Below are 16,960 nucleotides of genomic sequence, written 5' to 3' on the forward strand. Positions count from 1 at the left end.
TCTAGCAGAACAAGAATGGGCATAGTATGTGGTTACTGTTGACATCTCTATGCGCAGGTAGCCAATGTATTATAGTATTTACAACACCCTGATTAGTGAGGGGGCAGGCTTTAGGGTAATTACAGTAATCCCTGGGTCTCCTTGGTTGCCAGAACAATAGACTGAGGAGTTCTGCAAACAGAGAACTTGCCAGGAATCTGTGACACTGACTGAGCTGTGGACCACTGATTCACCTAAACCAAAGCCTCACACTCAGCTTGGGAACAAAATAGTAGAAACCAATGTGTTGAATTAAGAAGATTAAGTGTTGGCCATGGCAGTGTCTGTATTTCATCTCCAGCACACCCCTGATCTCCGGTGTGAGAGCCCAGTGCCAATGGTGACCCTTTGCCAGACCTGTGAAACTTGTACTTTGGCTGCCAAAGTTGCTCTCACAAAAGAATGGTTTTTACGCGCTGGGGAATCATCACAGAGGAAGTTCTTATTTGGAATTATCAGAAGATTAGTTACTATCGACTTGTTGGTCTACACCGAGGACCTCCTGCAGCCCACCCTAGGCAAGGACTTCATCTACAGTAGGTCTCAGGATAAACCCCAGCCTGGCACAGGACCATGGCATTGCCAGCTCGGACAGGGCGCTCAGCAGACACCTGTTGCTGAAGTTTATGAGCGACACTTGGGAATGGTTTAAAAAGGGCTCATACTGGACCAAGGCTAATTACACCCCTGCTGCTGCTAAACATGTGCAGCCAACATCTTCTACACAACGTCGCCAATCTGATTCGTGTTCTGATTATTCAAGGGATGCGATTGAGTTCCAGCAAAGGACGAGGTATTATTATTACTATCATATATCTATAGAGTACCATCATATTCTGTGCGCTGTGACATTAGGTGTGGGTGATATTTACTAATAAAGGGACAGTAGGCGCTGCCATGATTGGTGCACAGGACAGGGCTTGTGAGATTTATGTGCTAAAAATAATAAACCTAAAAGCAATTGTGATTAAAACTTAGATTTGCAGTTAGTAAAAGATAATATGCCAACCCTCCATTTCACATGATAAACGCAATAAAGCAAAACCGATACATACAGAATACAAAAAACACACACAGATGCCAAAGATGCCATCTTCCTTAAAGTGGTGGCCTGCTTCTGGTAGCGCCACCAGGACCCATTAATACCTTTAACTCATCGACCCTGAAGGCAGCTGCAGCCAGGAGTTAATTTATTTACCATTTACAAACTAAATTGCCAAGCAAAGATTTCAGTGATTTTTCTATATTTCATTGTTTCTGTGAAGATACCTTGTTAATAAAACATCAATAATGAAATACACTACAACATTTGTATGATTTCTAGATCAGTGAGAAAACATCTTGTGCTTACAAATAGTTGAGCTGTTTTGGTATTAAAGGGACATTTAAAGGGACAGTACACTGTAAAATTGTTTTCCATTAATGTATTTTAAATGACTTGTTATACCAACTGCAGAGTATAACATATTTGAGAAATTGCATTTTCATGCTTATTTGTGTATATGAAGTAGCTGATTTTGTGCTTTGAAACCACAGCCTATTACAATGGGTTGAACTTAAAGGTGATATCAAATCTCATTATGTTCTAAGTTTGTGTAAATAGACTTACTTCCTTATCTTTTAATTGTCTGGAACACCAAAGCTAAATACATAGAGAGAACAATGGAAAATGATCATTTTATACTTAACTATCCTGCAGCTCACTGAGAGTGTAATCTCTTCTACTGACTGTGTTTACTTAGGCTATTCAATAGAATATACTCCAGTATCAAAACATTCAGTATAGGTTGGGAAACCACAAGCTAAATCAGCTATTTCAAATGCTGAAATAGGAGTAAAGGAGCTACCTGCAACCAATTTAATACACTCTAGCAGGTAAAAAGGATCATTGGCAATAATTAAAGGGGAGAAAGTTTTTGGGTGAACTGTCCCTTTAAAACACTAAATGAATGCTAGATAGAATGATGCATTCAGAGAAAAGAGTAGTCTGGGAATAACATAGATTTTTTTTAAAAGTTTCATTAGTTGTTTAGATATTGACAAAATATGTGTAAAGTTTTAGTGTCTATAAAACAATTGGAGCTGCCATGTTGTAACTTAGGTTACTTTCTTCCTGCTTTAGCCAATTAGGGACAGTTATAAAGAGGTCAGTAGAGTGTGCAGCCAATGGCTGTGTGGAAAATAACAGTGTTCTGCACTTCCATTTCTAACAGGAGCTGAAAAGCTCACAATTTCAGAAAAGAATTACATGAAAAGTGGACAAAATAAATAATGAAAGTATATTGCAGATTTTTTTTATATATATTCCGATTTATCATTTTAATATTATATTTTATAGTTACCATCTCAAAGTGTTTAATGTTCCTTTAAGCAAAGGTATTTATTAGTGCACTTGTTGCTCCTTTAATGAGTCTGATTGAACAAGCTGCTATATGCCATTGGCAGTAGTTTATCAGATAATTAAAAGGACAGTAAAATTAAACATTTGTGGTTTAGTTAGATCATGTAATTTTATGAGACTTCTCACTTTACTTTTGTTGTTAACTTTACTTTATTCTCTTGGTATCCTTTGATATAAATCCTACCTAGGAGGGCTCAGTAGCAACAATGCTCTACTGGGAGCTGGCTGCTGACTGGTGGCCCTGGCTACACACATTTGTCTCTTGTCATTGGCTCTCCAGATGTGTTGAGCTAGCTCCCAGTCAGAGTGCATTGCATTCTCTATAGTTCATTTTAAGTATGTCCTAAACCTCTTTGCAGGGGTTAAACTTGTGATAATAAAGGATCTGACATATTATAGTATTTCCTTTTTACCACTTTTATATTATTTTATGTGGTTTCTTTTTAAAGGGACAGTTAAGTTCCCAAAAACTTTCATGATATAAATAGGGCATGTAATTTTAAACAACTTCCCAATGTACTTGTATCACCAATTTTGCTTTTGTTCTCTTGGTATCTTAGTTAAAGACTAAACCTAGGAGGTTCATATGCTAATTTCTTAGACTTTGAAGACCGCCTGTAATCTGAATGCATTTTGACCATATGAACCTCCTAGGTTTAGCCTTTAACTAAGAATACCAAGAGAAAAAGCTAAATTGTGGGTAAAAGTAAATTGGAAAGTTGTTTAAAAAATTACTGCCCTATCTGAATCATGAAAGTTTAATTTTAACTAAACTGTTTCTTTAATTCTGATTTTCTCAGGGGCGTATAATTTAAGGCTGTATATTCAGCGGAAAATATACAATTACCTTTCTTTACAAAAAAACACTTTTACGTTTTTGTCTGAGTAATTTTAATATTATATTTTTCTGAATAATTTGATTAATCATCCCCTTTACGAAATTCTGTGATACTAGGCTACTTTAGAGCTTCCCATTTTAATAGTATCAACTCTACACCCCTGTACGATCACTGCATATATAAGGTCAGAGTTTCTCTACAAAGAAAGAAAACATGATTTCAATTGATTTTATAATTATAACTAAGTATCTTTACCAACCCAATGATTGATTTTTTCCAGAACTGCATAATTGTAGGACTGGACCAGAGCAATGAACAATGGGGCCAATTTATGAAAGTGCAAAGCGGACATGATAAAACGTAGCCTGTCATGTCTGCGCACATCAATAAATGCCGACAGCATATGATGTTGGCATTTATCATTGCACAAGCAGTTCTTGTGAACTGCTTGTGCAATGCCCGCCCCCCAGTGGCGTAGCGTGGCCTTCTCAGCGCCCAGGGCACGGCCAAGAGAATTGCGCCCCCCTAATCCATTAGCACTGACTGAGTCTCTTCTGGGTGGAAGTAGCCGGATTGGCAAATTTGCTTTGAATATAGGAGACAGCTCAACAACTTAGGAGACAGGTTTTGTTTTAAAACAAACAAAGCTTTATTTTAACAACAAAAATATATACTAATATATATATATATATAATATATATATCATATATAGTATAATATATATATATATATATATATATATATATATATATATATAATATATATTAATTCTAAACTCTACATTCATCCTTAAAATTAGGATTCAATATGGTTGCAGGCAGGCAGCCATTACTTTATTATATACATTAAAGTAAGTACATTATATAACCTAATTACATTTTTTATGGTTTAATATTTAAACATTTATTTTTAAATACATCTGAGCCGCATGCCAGAGTGTGAGAGTGATCTATGCTGCTTTAAAGTGAAAGCCCAGTTATTTTTTTTAAATTCATTTTTAACCTGGGTAAAAACATACAAGATGTAGATCATTTACATCTTGTATGTTTTATTTTACCCAGGTTAAAAAATGAATTTGAAATAAAATAACCAGCTTTCACTTTAAAGCAGCATAGATCACTCTCACACTCTGGCATGCTGGCTGGCTCAGACTCTGGGTCCTTTGGAATTTTGGCTGGCTGGCTCAGAGTGACTCTGGGTCCTTTGGAACTTGGCTGGGCTGGCCCTGCGACGACACTGGGTAACGGTAGAGGCTAAGCTGCATTTTGCGTGCGTTGCCATTTCCAATCCCTATTCCCCAGGGCCCCAGGCAAAAACAGGGGCTATAATAATTTAATTATAATTCTGGCTGGCAGTAGCACTGGTGGTCTGATCTGATACGGACCCGGTGATGAGTTTGGTAATTTCTGTGACACTACATACCTTATCATTGCGGGCGCGGCGTACTAGTCTGACTCCACTCTGGCTCTGCTGCTCTGACTTTTTCCTCCCTCCTGACATGTGCGCTGGGAGTGGGAGTGGACCGTGCTAACTAGTGGGCATAAACACTAGTCTAGCAGCAGGTAACGGGTCGGCTAGGATTACACTCATAAAATTATGATAATTAAATCATTACACAGCACGTCTTGACTTCAGAGTAGTAGACAGTTCACTTGAGAGACAGAATGGCTGGGCGCAGACGCCTGTCAGATTTTTTAGCCTCCCTGTAGCGCCGCTGGGAGTGGGACTGTGACTGTCTACTGTCTTGAGATGGTGGGGACTGGGGAGGCTGGGAGCCAAGCATTTTGCGCCCCCCCAGAATTTTTGCGCCCGGGGCAACCGCCCCCTGTGGCCCCCCCCCCCACGCTACGCCACTGCCGCCCCCTGCAGATTCGTGGCCAATGTGCCAAATCAGCCCGATCGTATAGGATCGGACGGAATAATGTCCACAGCCTCAGGGCAGGCGGACAAGTTATGGAGTAGCGGGTCTTTAGACAACTGCTGCTTCCGGGAGCCTGAAGTCTCGCCGCGGGAACAGAGGCATCAAGCTCCATCCAGTTCTGCTTTTACACTACTACATATAGAACATTTTATATTGTCATTCCTATACTATTTAGAGAGTTTCAAAGGGGTTATATAAATGTAATTGTCTAATTTAAATTGAGATTTCCTCTACGTTATCATATGGCTTGCTTTGTTTAAAGAGTTGAAGCTAGATGTTATCTATTCTATTGAATAGATTGGAAAAAGAATCTTTACCTTGCTGATAGAGCTTAAAGGGACATGAAAACCATATTTTTTCTGTCACGATTTAAAAAGAGCATTCCATTTTAAACAACTATCCAATTTACTTTTATTTATCTAATTTGCTTCATTCTCTTTATATCCTTTGTTGAAAAGCATATATAAATAGGCTCAGAAATGCCTGATTGGTGGCCACACAATAAATGCCTTGTGTGATTGCTTACTCATGTGCACTGCTATTTCTTTAACAAAGAATATCAAAAGAATGAAGCAAATTAGTTAATAGAAGTAAAGTGGAATGTTGTTTGAAATTGCATTCTCTATCTGAATCATGAAAGAAATAATTTGGGTTTTTTATGTCCCTTTAATAGCATCCTCTGTATCACCTAACTGCCAGGTTACACCATACTTAGCTTTCAAATCCTCAAAAAATGTCTAGCTTAAAGATATTATTTTTTTTTTTTCAAAAATAGATTTTTATTGATAAATATATTGCAGAAACCACATAACAACACAATTATCTTTTGACATAGGTAGAAGCGGAAAATACACACGATTAGGCATATGGGGGATGACATTCAAGGGAAATCAATGAACCTAGCATAGAGGTCATAAAGAATATTTAATCATTCTCTGGTGCGTACTTGCACGTCTCAGTTGTTATGTACTGGTTATTCTAAGGAAACATTTAAGTTTTATATTTTAAGCAACGTACAGCAATAAATGCCATACCTAGTAGGCCTGACAGTTATGAGGGAAAAAATAATAAGTATACCGTAGTATGGCCTAGATTTGGAGTTCGGCGGTAAAAGGGCTGTTAACGCTCCGCGGGTTTTTTTTTCTGCCGCACCATAAATTTAACTCTGGTATCGAGAGTTCAAAGAAAATGCTGCGTTTAGGCTCCAAAAAAGGAGCGTAGAGCATTTTTACCGCAATGCAACTCTCGATACCAGAGTTGCTTACGGACGCGGCCGGCATCAAAAACGTGCTCGTGCACGATTTCCCATAGGAAACAATGGGGCAGTTGAGCTGAAAAAAAACCTAACACCTGCAAAAAAGCAGCGTTCAGCTCTTAACGCAGCCCCATTGTTTCCTATGGGGAAACACTTCCTACGTCTGCACCTAACACTCTAACATGTACCCCGAGTCTAAACACCCCTAACCTTACACTTATTAACCCCTAATCTGCCGCCCCCGCTATCGCTGACCCTGCATTACACTTTTAACCCCTAATCTGCCGCTCGTAAACCGCCGCCCACCTACGTTATCCCTATGTACCCCCTAATCTGCTGCCCTAACATCGCCGACCCCTATGTTATATTTATTAACCCCTAATCTGCCCCCCACAACGTCGCGACACCCTACCTACACTTATTAACCCCCTAATCTGCCGACCGGACCTGAGCGCTACTATAATAAAGCATTAACCCCTAATCCGCCTCACTAACCCTATCATAAATAGTATTAACCCCTAATCTGCCCTCACCTAACATCGCCGACACCTACCTTCAATTATTAACCCCTAATCTGCCGACCGGAGCTCACCGCTATTCTAATAAATGTATTAACCACTAAAGCTAAGTCTAACCCTAACACTAACACCCCCCTAAGTTAAATATAATTTTTATCTAACGAAATAAAATTAACTCTTATTAAATAAATGATTCCTATTTAAAGCTAAATACTTACCTGTAAAATAAATCCTAATATAGCTACAATATAATTATAATTATATTATAAGCCTATTTTAGGATTAATATTTATTTTACAGGCAACTTTGTAATTATTTTAACCAGGTACAATAGCTATTAAATAGTTAAGAACTATTTAATAAGTTACCTAGTTAAAATAATAACAAATTTACCTTTAAAATAAATCCTAACCTAAGATATAATTAAACCTAACACTAACCCTATCAATAAAATAATTAAATAAACTACCTACAATTACCTACAATTAACCTAACACTACACTATCAATAAATTAATAAACACAATTGCTACAAATAAATACAATTAAATAAACTATCTAAAGTACAAAAATAAAAAAGAACTAAGTTACAGAAAATAATAAAATATTTACAAACATAAGAAAAATATTACAACAATTTTAAACTAATTACACCTACTCTAAGCCCCCTAATAAAATAACAAAGCCCCCCAAAATAAAAAATTCCCTACCCTATTCTAAAATACAAATATTACAAGCTCTTTTACCTTACCAGCCCTGAACAGGGCCCTTTGCGGGGCATGCCCCAAGAATTTCAGCTCTTTTGCCTGTAAAAAAAAAACATACAATACCCCCCCCCAACCATAAAACCCACCACCCACATACCCCAAATCTAACCCAAACCCCCCTTAAATAAACCTAACACTAATCCCCTGAAGATCTTCCTACCTTGTCTTCACCATACCAGGTTCACCGATCCGTCCTGGCTCCAAGATCTTCATCCAACCCAAGCTGGGGGTTGGCGATCCATAATCCGGTGCTCCAAAGTCTTCCTCCTATCCGGCAAGAAGAGGACATCCGGACGGCAAACATCTTCTCCAAGCGGCATCTTCTATCTTCTTCCATCCGATGACGACCGGCTCCATCTTGAAGACCTCCAGCGCGGATCCATCCTCTTCTTCCGACGACTAGACGACGAATGACGGTTCCTTTAAGGGACGTCATCCAAGATGGCGTCCCTCGAATTCCGATTGGCTGATAGGATTCTATCAGCCAATCGGAATTAAGGTAGGAATTTTCTGATTGGCTGATGGAATCAGCCAATCAGAATATAGTTCAATCCGATTGGCTGATCCAATCAGCCAATCAGATTGAGCTCGCATTCTATTGGCTGATCGGAACAGCCAATAGAATGCGGAGCTCAATCTGATTGGCTGATTGGATCAGCCAATCGGATTGAACTATATTCTGATTGGCTGATTCCATCAGCCAATCAGAAAATTCCTACCTTAATTCCGATTGGCTGATAGAATCCTATCAGCCAATCGGAATTCGAGGGACGCCATCTTGGATGACGTCCCTTAAAGGAACCGTCATACCGTCGTCTAGTCGTCGGAAGAAGAGGATGGATCCGCGCTGGAGGTCTTCAAGATGGAGCCGGTCGTCATCGGATGGAAGAAGATAGAAGATGCCGCTTGGAGAAGATGTTTGCCGGTCCGGATGTCCCTCTTCTTGCCGGATAGGAGGAAGGACTTTGGAGCACACGGATTATGGGATCGCCAACCCCCGCTTGGGTTGGATGAAGATCTCGGAGCCAGGACGGATCGGTGAACCTGGTAAGGTGAAGACAAGGTAGGAAGATCTTCAGGGGATTAGTGTTAGGTTTATTTAAGGGGGGTTTGGGTTAGATTAGGGGTATGTGGGTGGTGGTTGTAATGTTGGGGGGGGGGTATTGTATGTTTTTTTTTACAGGCAAAAGAGCTGAAATTCTTGGGGCATGCCCCGCAAAGGGCCCTGTTCAGGGCTGGTAAGGTAAAGAGCTTGTAATATTTGTATTTAGAATAGGGTAGGGAATTTTTTATTTTGGGGGGCTTTGTTATTTTATTAGGGGGCTTAGAGTAGGTGTAATTAGTTTAAATTGTTTTAATATTTTTTCTTATGTTTGTAAATATTTTATTATTTTCTGTAACTTAGTTCTTTTTTATTTTTTGTACTTTAGATAGTTTATTTAATTGTATTTATTTGTAGCAATTGTGTTTAATTAATTTATTGATAGTGTAGTGTTAGGTTAATTGTAGGTAATTGTAGGTAGTTTATTTAAGTTATTTTATTGATAGGGTAGTGTTAGGTTTAATTATATCTTAGGTTAGGATTTATTTTACAGGTAAATTTGTTATTATTTTAACTAGGTAACTATTAAATAGTTCTTAACTATTTAATAGCTATTGTACCTGGTTAAAATAATTACAAAGTTGCCTGTAAAATAAATATTAATCCTAAAATAGCTATAATATAATTATAATTTATATTGTAGCTATATTAGGATTTATTTTACAGGTAAGTATTTAGCTTTAAATAGGAAATCATTTATTTAATAAGAGTTAATTTATTTCGTTAGATAAAAATTATATTTAACTTAGGGGGGTGTTAAGTGTTAGGGTTAGACTTAGCTTTAGGGGTTAATACATTTATTAGATAGCGGTGAGCTCCGGTCGGCAGATTAGGGTGTTAATAATTGAAGGTAGGTGTCGGCGATGTTAGGGAGGGCAGATTAGGGGTTAATACTATTTATGATAGGGTTAGTGAGGCGGATTAGGGGTTAATAACTTTATTATAGTAGCGCTCAGGTCCCGCTCGGCAGATTAGGGGTTAATAATTGAAGGTAGGTGTCGGCGATGTTAGGGAGGGCAGATTAGGGGTTAATACTATTTATGATAGGGTTCGGCGATGTTAGGGGTAGCAGATTAGGGGTACATAGGGATAACGTAGGTGGCGGCGATTTGCGGTCGGAAGATTAGGGGTTAATTATTTTAAGTAGCTTGCGGCGACGTTGGGGGGGCAAGTTAGGGGTTAATAGATATAATACAGGGGTCGGCGGGTGGTGTTAGGGGCAGCAGATTAGGGGTACATAAGTATAACGTAGGTGGCGGGTCGGCAGATTAGGGGTTAAAAATTTTAATCGAGTGGCGCGGATGTGGGGGGACCTCGGTTTAGGGGTACAATAGGTAGTTTATGGGGTGTTAGTGTACTTTAGGGTACAGTAGTTAGAGCTTTATATAAACGGCGGTTAGCCAGAAAGCTCCTTAAACTCCTGATATTTTCAGGCGGCTGGAAATTTGTCGTTAGAGCTCTAACGTCACTGCAGAAACGACTCTACAATACCGGCGTTAGGAAGATCCATTGACAAGATAGGCTACGCAAATGGCGTTCGGGGGATCCTGCGGTATGGAAAAGTCGCGGCCTGAAAATGTGAGCGTTAGACCCTTTAATCACTGACTCCAAATACCAGCGGGCGGCCCAAAACCAGCGTTAGGAGCCTCTAACGCTTGGTTTTGACGGCTACCGCCCCGAACTCTAAATCTAGGCCTCTGTATGTATATAAATTAGGATGATAGAATTCGTTCACACATACCCCCATGAGGAGGGGGGGATGTAGGGGAAGGGAGGGAAGCATCTGAGTGGGGGGGGGGAGGGGATATCTATATGGGCGGGCACCCTCATTCTCAGACACAGCGAGGTGCTTCCTCTAGGCCGCGTTGGGTCATAGTCAAAGGCAGGTCATCTCAGTGTTCAGGAGGAGGAGCAAGTTATGGAGTCGGTCGTAAGGTGAGCCCTCCCAGGGCTCCCAGATTTGGCTGATGATATCTGATTGGCTTTTCATCCGAAAGACATAGTCTTCCATAGATTTAATGTAGTGTAGGTAGTCAACCACAGCCTGCCATCTTGGAGGCTGCTGCTTTCTTCCAGTTCCTGGCTATTAACATTTTAGACCAATGTCAAACAGGTAGACTAATAAGTATCATTATGTCTTCGGTATCTTTTTTACCCCAACTATGCAGAAGGGCTAGGCCCGGGGTATCTGGCGTTGGGAAGTTCTAGGGCCGCAAAAGGTCGCAGAAGTTTTAGAGCAAAGTGGTCGGAGTCTGTCACACTGACCCACCACACATGGAGCGGAGTGTCAACATCGCCACACTCTCTCCAACATAGAGGTGCGTGTCCAGGGATACAGAGTCCGAAGCTTGGTCGGCACTAAGTGCCATCTGGTAATGATCCTAAAGTAGAGTTCGTACATTGTGACACAATGGAGTGCAGATTTAGTCAACTGTATCGCCTGGACCAGTCTAGGGACGTGTAGGTCCAGTCTCATCTCAGTTTCCCAGGACGGTCATATGTCCTTGTTTTTTTAAGGGTGGGAGGTCCCAAAAGCGGATTTGTAGTGAGCAGTAAGGGAACCTTGTATAGTTGCAGGCTGCTTTCCATCTGACCTTCCAGATGGTGGGGGCCCAGATCTTATCGGCACAGGAATCTCCCAGGCTTCTCATAAGGGATCTAAGTCTCATAAAGTCAAAACTCCCATAGTGACGAGGGATGCCAAAACCTGGCTATCATATCTTGGCCCGGGAGAAGATTTCATTTAAGTAGAAGTCACTTAAAGACGTGATCTCAAGGGTCTTCCAGGGGGTAAGCCCGGACGTTAGGTAGCTCCCCTGTAAGAGTGACGTAACAGGTGTGAATGGGGGATGGGTGTGCGGGGCTATCAACAGGTATTCGCGTAGCTAAGTGCGGGGGAACCCCATAGGAGGTCCGAGAGATCAGTTGTATGCTGGCTGGGATGCATGTTCAAGACTCCTGCCATCTTGTGGGGGGTTAGGGCTGGTCCCCACGCTGAAAGGTGTGAAATCATAGCCGCTGGTGGTATAGCTAGACGCTGGGTAGACCCAATCACCCCGGGCAACCGGAGCCTGACGTGATGGCCGCCCGCCACTCTCGCCACACTTATTATCCAAAAACAATAGGAATTGAATGTTGTTTGGAAGCGCGTAGGATCCTCTCGGCACTGGGATGGGGAATACACTGCTTGATGTAGGTTAACTTAGGGAGGATCATCATTTTTAGAGCAGCAATTCCTGCCCATCCACGATATTTCCTCGTATTTCTTAGATTTCAACTGGCTCTCAACCTCCTTTAGTAGAACAGCATAATTTTCCTGTATCACTATGTCCTTTTACATGGGACAGCGAAGACCCCAAGTGGCGGGATCCGACTATTGACCACCTTAAACGAATAAAATCGTTTAAGACACCTCTGTTCTGTCTGCCCGAACGTGGATCATGTAGGCCTCTGTTTTAGAGACGTTAATCTTATAATTAGATATTCTGCTGAAGGTATCAATAGTCTCCAAGATGGGAGGGAGCGACTCTAATGGGTTTGTTAGGAAGAGAGTGAGGTCGTCAGCGAAGAGCGCTAACTTCTGGAGGGTATCATGAATCTGCAGACCCTGAACCCTGGGGTTTTCTCTGATTGCCTCCGCTAGCGGTTCCATCACCAACGCGAAGAGGAGTGGGGACAGGGGACACCCCTGTCTGGTCCCGTTACTGATGGTAATTTTAGGGGAGCAAAAGCCTAGACCTTTGACCACAGCCGTCGGAGAGGTGTAAAGGGCCGCGACAGCTGTACGGAACATCCGAGGGATCCCAAAACGCTCCAGGGTGCAGAACATATATTCCCACCCCACCCTGTTTTTCCGTGTCCATAGACAAGGTGAGGAGGGGTAGCCCCATATCCGCCGCTTCCATAAATATATTTAGAAGCCTGCGGGTGTTGTCTGTACCTTGCTACCTTGGATAAAACCCCACTTGGTCCAAATGGACCAGTGAGGGCAAGTGTTTCCCGAGTCTGGTTGCCAGGACTTAGCATAGACTTTCACGTCCTTAAAGATATTATTTTATGTTTACTTATAAAGATCACAAAACGATTGGGCAAGCCTGTAAACCTCATCAGTGAGATTTAGTGCTTCTCACTAGCAATACTTTCCCATATGCAAAAATTCGTAGTTAGTCTTGTTCAGTAGCTTCCAAAATATTCAGCTTTCTAATAAAGAAAATCCATGCAGACATGCGCACACATTTGTCCTTCAGAAGCAAATAGGTCTAACTAATAAAATATGAGGGGCACATTAATAAAAAAGATATCTATTAGAGAACTTCTTTCTCAGAGGACCTTGTGGATGGGACTTAGACTGGTTGTAAACTTAAAAAAAAAAACATTTAAAGGAACAAAAAACCCCAAATTTAAACTTTTATGATTAGAGAGCTGAGAATGTAATATTTTACTTAAATGTACTTCTTTTGGTATTTTTGGTTGAAGAACATATCTAGGTTCTGAAGTGACACATATCTTGAGCACTATATGGTAGTAGATTTGCAATGTGTGCATCAATGCCAAATACGATTGTATAAAAAAGATTAAGTATTTTGCAAATTTAGGTTTCTCACTGAAATTATTTACATACACCTATTGCAGTCATAAGAAAATGGTTGTAAAAGCTTCTCTGGGATCCCCTTTGTTCAGAAATAGAAGACATTCTTGGCTTTGCCATTGGTTTCCGTAAATTAGAAGCCAGATAATTGCAGCTGCACAGCACACTTCTTAAATTCCAGGCAGTGAAGGGGTTAACCAGTTTGCTTATAAGGTTAATATTTTCTCCCACCCTCTGATCCCTACCTGTTCTGTCCCAAACAGCTCTTTCCCTCTCCCCCCCCCGCTACACACATACTTCACCACCATCTTAGGTCCTGGCAGACAGTCCATCAGTATGCAGTTTACTGCTTTATTTTTTTAATATATTTATTTATTAATTTCTGTAGTGTAGGAAACCCCTCCCCACTGTTACTAGCCTAGTTTGTTACTGGCAGCTAGTCTCCCGTAAACCCTTACTCTTTATTTTTCTATTTATCGTTTTTTATATATTTAAAAATAAAAATCTGTCAGTTGTGGGGCACCCCTCCCGCCATCCATTATCCCTTTTTTATCCATAGTGAGGGCACCATCGCTCCACTCCTTTCACAATGATGTTTCTATAGTGTAGGGAACCTGTTCCTCTCTCCCCCTCTTAGCGTGGGCCACCCACCTGCTTGCTCCTTTCCCTCCACCAGCTCCCACCTATTACCCAATGAAATGATCGTTATAGAGAGTGACCACAGACAGTGTCATTCACAGTAACAATCGGCAATGTGCCTCTTCAAATAGTAAGAGAATAACGATCAGTGCTCCCTCTTTCATGTAAAGGCAGATGCCTTCTACCCCCAGCTGCACTCTGTGACTGTCTTAATGACAGCTAGGGATCCCTGAGCATGCGCCTCTGTGTTAAACGTACAGTAGGTACAAAGTACTGATAGTGATGTAGTATCTACATCCTATTGGCCCAATGGGTAAAGGATTTGAAGCCAACAAAATGTTCTTTTGTGAGTCAGACAGAACATACAATTTTAAAAAAAAGTTCTAATTTGCTTCTATTATCAAATTTACTTTTGTTCCCATGGTATTCTGTGTTGAAGTAAAGAAATGTTTTAAAATAGATCTATTAGAAAGTGTTTAAAATTGCATGCACTATCTGAATCATTAAATATTTTACAATCTGGCAACAGCTTTTGTAAAAATAAATAAAAAGCAGGTTTCTTACAAATCATGAAAGTTCGCTCGCCACTATAATAAATCAGCCCCATTAATCTCTTTTAGCTAAATTTGCTCCATTCTGCTAGTGAGATAGTGAGAGGGATATGAAACCCAAAATATTTCTTTTGTGATTCAGATCAGAGCAAAACTATTTTATAAATTAAAGGTAGTATCACAAAGAACAAATCCAGCTCTGTATAGAGTTGAATGCTGCGAAGCAACCATTTTCCTTCTGAATGATCAGAATTCACCATGCCTCGTTTGAGGGATAAAGGACAGTATTGAGTAACATTGTCCCCAAATATTCTATATTTACCTGCTGGAGTGTATTAAATTGTTTACTCATTGCTCCTTTAATTTTATTTTTTTATTAGAAATAGCTGCTTTTGTATTTTTAAACTGAGAACTTTACTGATTAGTTTAATACTGAAGCATTAGGTATAGAAAAGCTCAGACCCATTTGAAATGCTGCTCCTGCAGCTGCATTGAATACAAGATTTTTATCACGTGTTTGCCTGAGTGCATTGTCCTTTTATACATTACAGGGGGAGGGTTCCTGTGTGCTGTCAGGGTTCTAGGCTTTGTGCATGATTATGACTTTGTTAGTAATTATCTGATGACCCCTACAACAAATACTTGTGTACTTGCAGGGTCCCAGAAGGAAAAACTCAGACTCAGGGAAGTAGACAACCCACGTGACGCGCAGACGATCCGGCCCTCATGGTGGTTCCTACATCGTTTAAGGTCAACATCAGGTGTGAGCCAGGTACAAAGACTTCATCCGCTGCCTGCCGGTCCATCTGTCCAAAAGGTCTGGGTACGATGAGATAATAAACTGCATCTGTTTTCATTAATGAATGTATTTGGTAAAAATAGTCACAGGACTTACAGCTAAGTAAGAAACATAAGTGATCCCATCAAGATATCAGTGGGTAAACAGGGAGGAGAAAAGGCAGAAGAAAACTGAGAATAAAGGCAAGAGTGATTATGTGATAGAGAGATGGGGTCGGGGGGCAGGTAGCCTACTATGGTAGAGAGAGAATGGGGAGCCCAGGTACTATTATGAGATAGAGGTTTTTTTATTTTGATTTTTAAGTGGGGCTTTAGTTTTAGAATAGCCAACTGCAGCAGTTATTTTATGTTTAGGAAATTTGTTTTTTTTTATTTTCTGTAAAGTTTGGTTTTGATTTTTTGTCAATGTTAGGTTTTATTTAATGTAATGTTAGTTTTTTAAGTAATGTTAGTTTTTGTAATTGTATGCAATGTTAGGTTTTTAATGTTATGTAATTTTATTTTTTTTATTTTATGTAATGTTACGGCTAGATTACGAGTTTTTGCGGTAAGGTGAAAAGCAGCGTTATCGGTCCTATAACGCCTGCTTTATCCCTACCGCTCGGTATTCGAGGTCTCTGCAGATTTAGGGGCATCCACACACTTCTCTTTGGCCTTACCGCAATCAACTTACTACAAACTTGCGTACAGTCCTTTTTCTATGGGACTTCCATAGCGCCGGAAATACAAGCTTGTCCTGGGAGGTCTATCCCGTCAAGATTCATAACGCATTCTAAAGTCAGTAGTTATGAGTTTTACACTACAAAGACGTAACTAAAAACTCATACATAAAGTGCTATAAAAAGTACACTACACCCCATTAAAATACTATTAACCCCTAAACCGAGGACCCCTCCGCATCGCAATACTAAAATAAAATTATTAACCCCTAATCTGCGCTCCCGACATAGCTGCCACTATAATAAACATATTAACCCCTAAACCGCCGTACTCCCGCCTCGCAAACATTAGTTAATTATTATTAACCCCTAATCTGCCGCCCCCCAACGTCGCCGCACTAGATACTATATTTTTTAACCCCTAAACCTAAGTCTAACCTTAACCCTAACACCCCCTAACTTAAATATAATAAAATAAAATGTAAATCAAACCTACTATTCATAACTAAATAATCTCTATTTAAAAATAATACCTATAAAATAAACTCTAAGCTAGCAACAATATAACTAATAGTTACATTGTAGCTAGCTTAGGGTTTATTTTTATTTTACAGGCAAGTTTGTATTTATTTTAACTAGGTTAGAATAGTTACTAAATAGTTATTAACTATTTAATAACTACCTAGCTAAAATAAATACAAAAGTACCTGTAAAATAAAACCTAACCTAAGTTACAATAACACCTAACACTACACTACAATTAAATAAATTACCAAAATTAAATACAATTAAATAAATTAAATACAATTACCTAAATTACAAAAAAAAACAAAACACTAAATTACACAAAATAAAAAAACAAATGACAAGATATTTAAAACTAA

At 39.8% G+C, this 16,960-nt stretch overlaps 1 protein-coding gene across 1 annotated transcript in view; it reads left to right on the forward strand.

Moving 5' to 3' along the window:
• Positions 1-239: 239 nt before the first annotated feature.
• FBXW10B (F-box and WD repeat domain containing 10B) overlaps positions 240-16,960 on the forward strand; it is a 161,963-nt gene continuing 145,242 nt past the window's right edge. Inside the window, 8 exon segments of the mRNA XM_053696877.1 lie at positions 240-583; positions 585-725; positions 727-832; positions 6,584-6,590; positions 8,573-8,606; positions 15,298-15,369; positions 15,371-15,388; positions 15,390-15,436. Of these exon segments, the coding sequence (XP_053552852.1) occupies positions 314-583; positions 585-725; positions 727-832; positions 6,584-6,590; positions 8,573-8,606; positions 15,298-15,369; positions 15,371-15,388; positions 15,390-15,436 (695 nt within the window). The 5' untranslated portion in view covers positions 240-313.

Source organism: Bombina bombina, chromosome 1 (assembly GCF_027579735.1).
Source record: "Bombina bombina isolate aBomBom1 chromosome 1, aBomBom1.pri, whole genome shotgun sequence".
Lineage (NCBI taxonomy): Eukaryota > Metazoa > Chordata > Amphibia > Anura > Bombinatoridae > Bombina > Bombina bombina.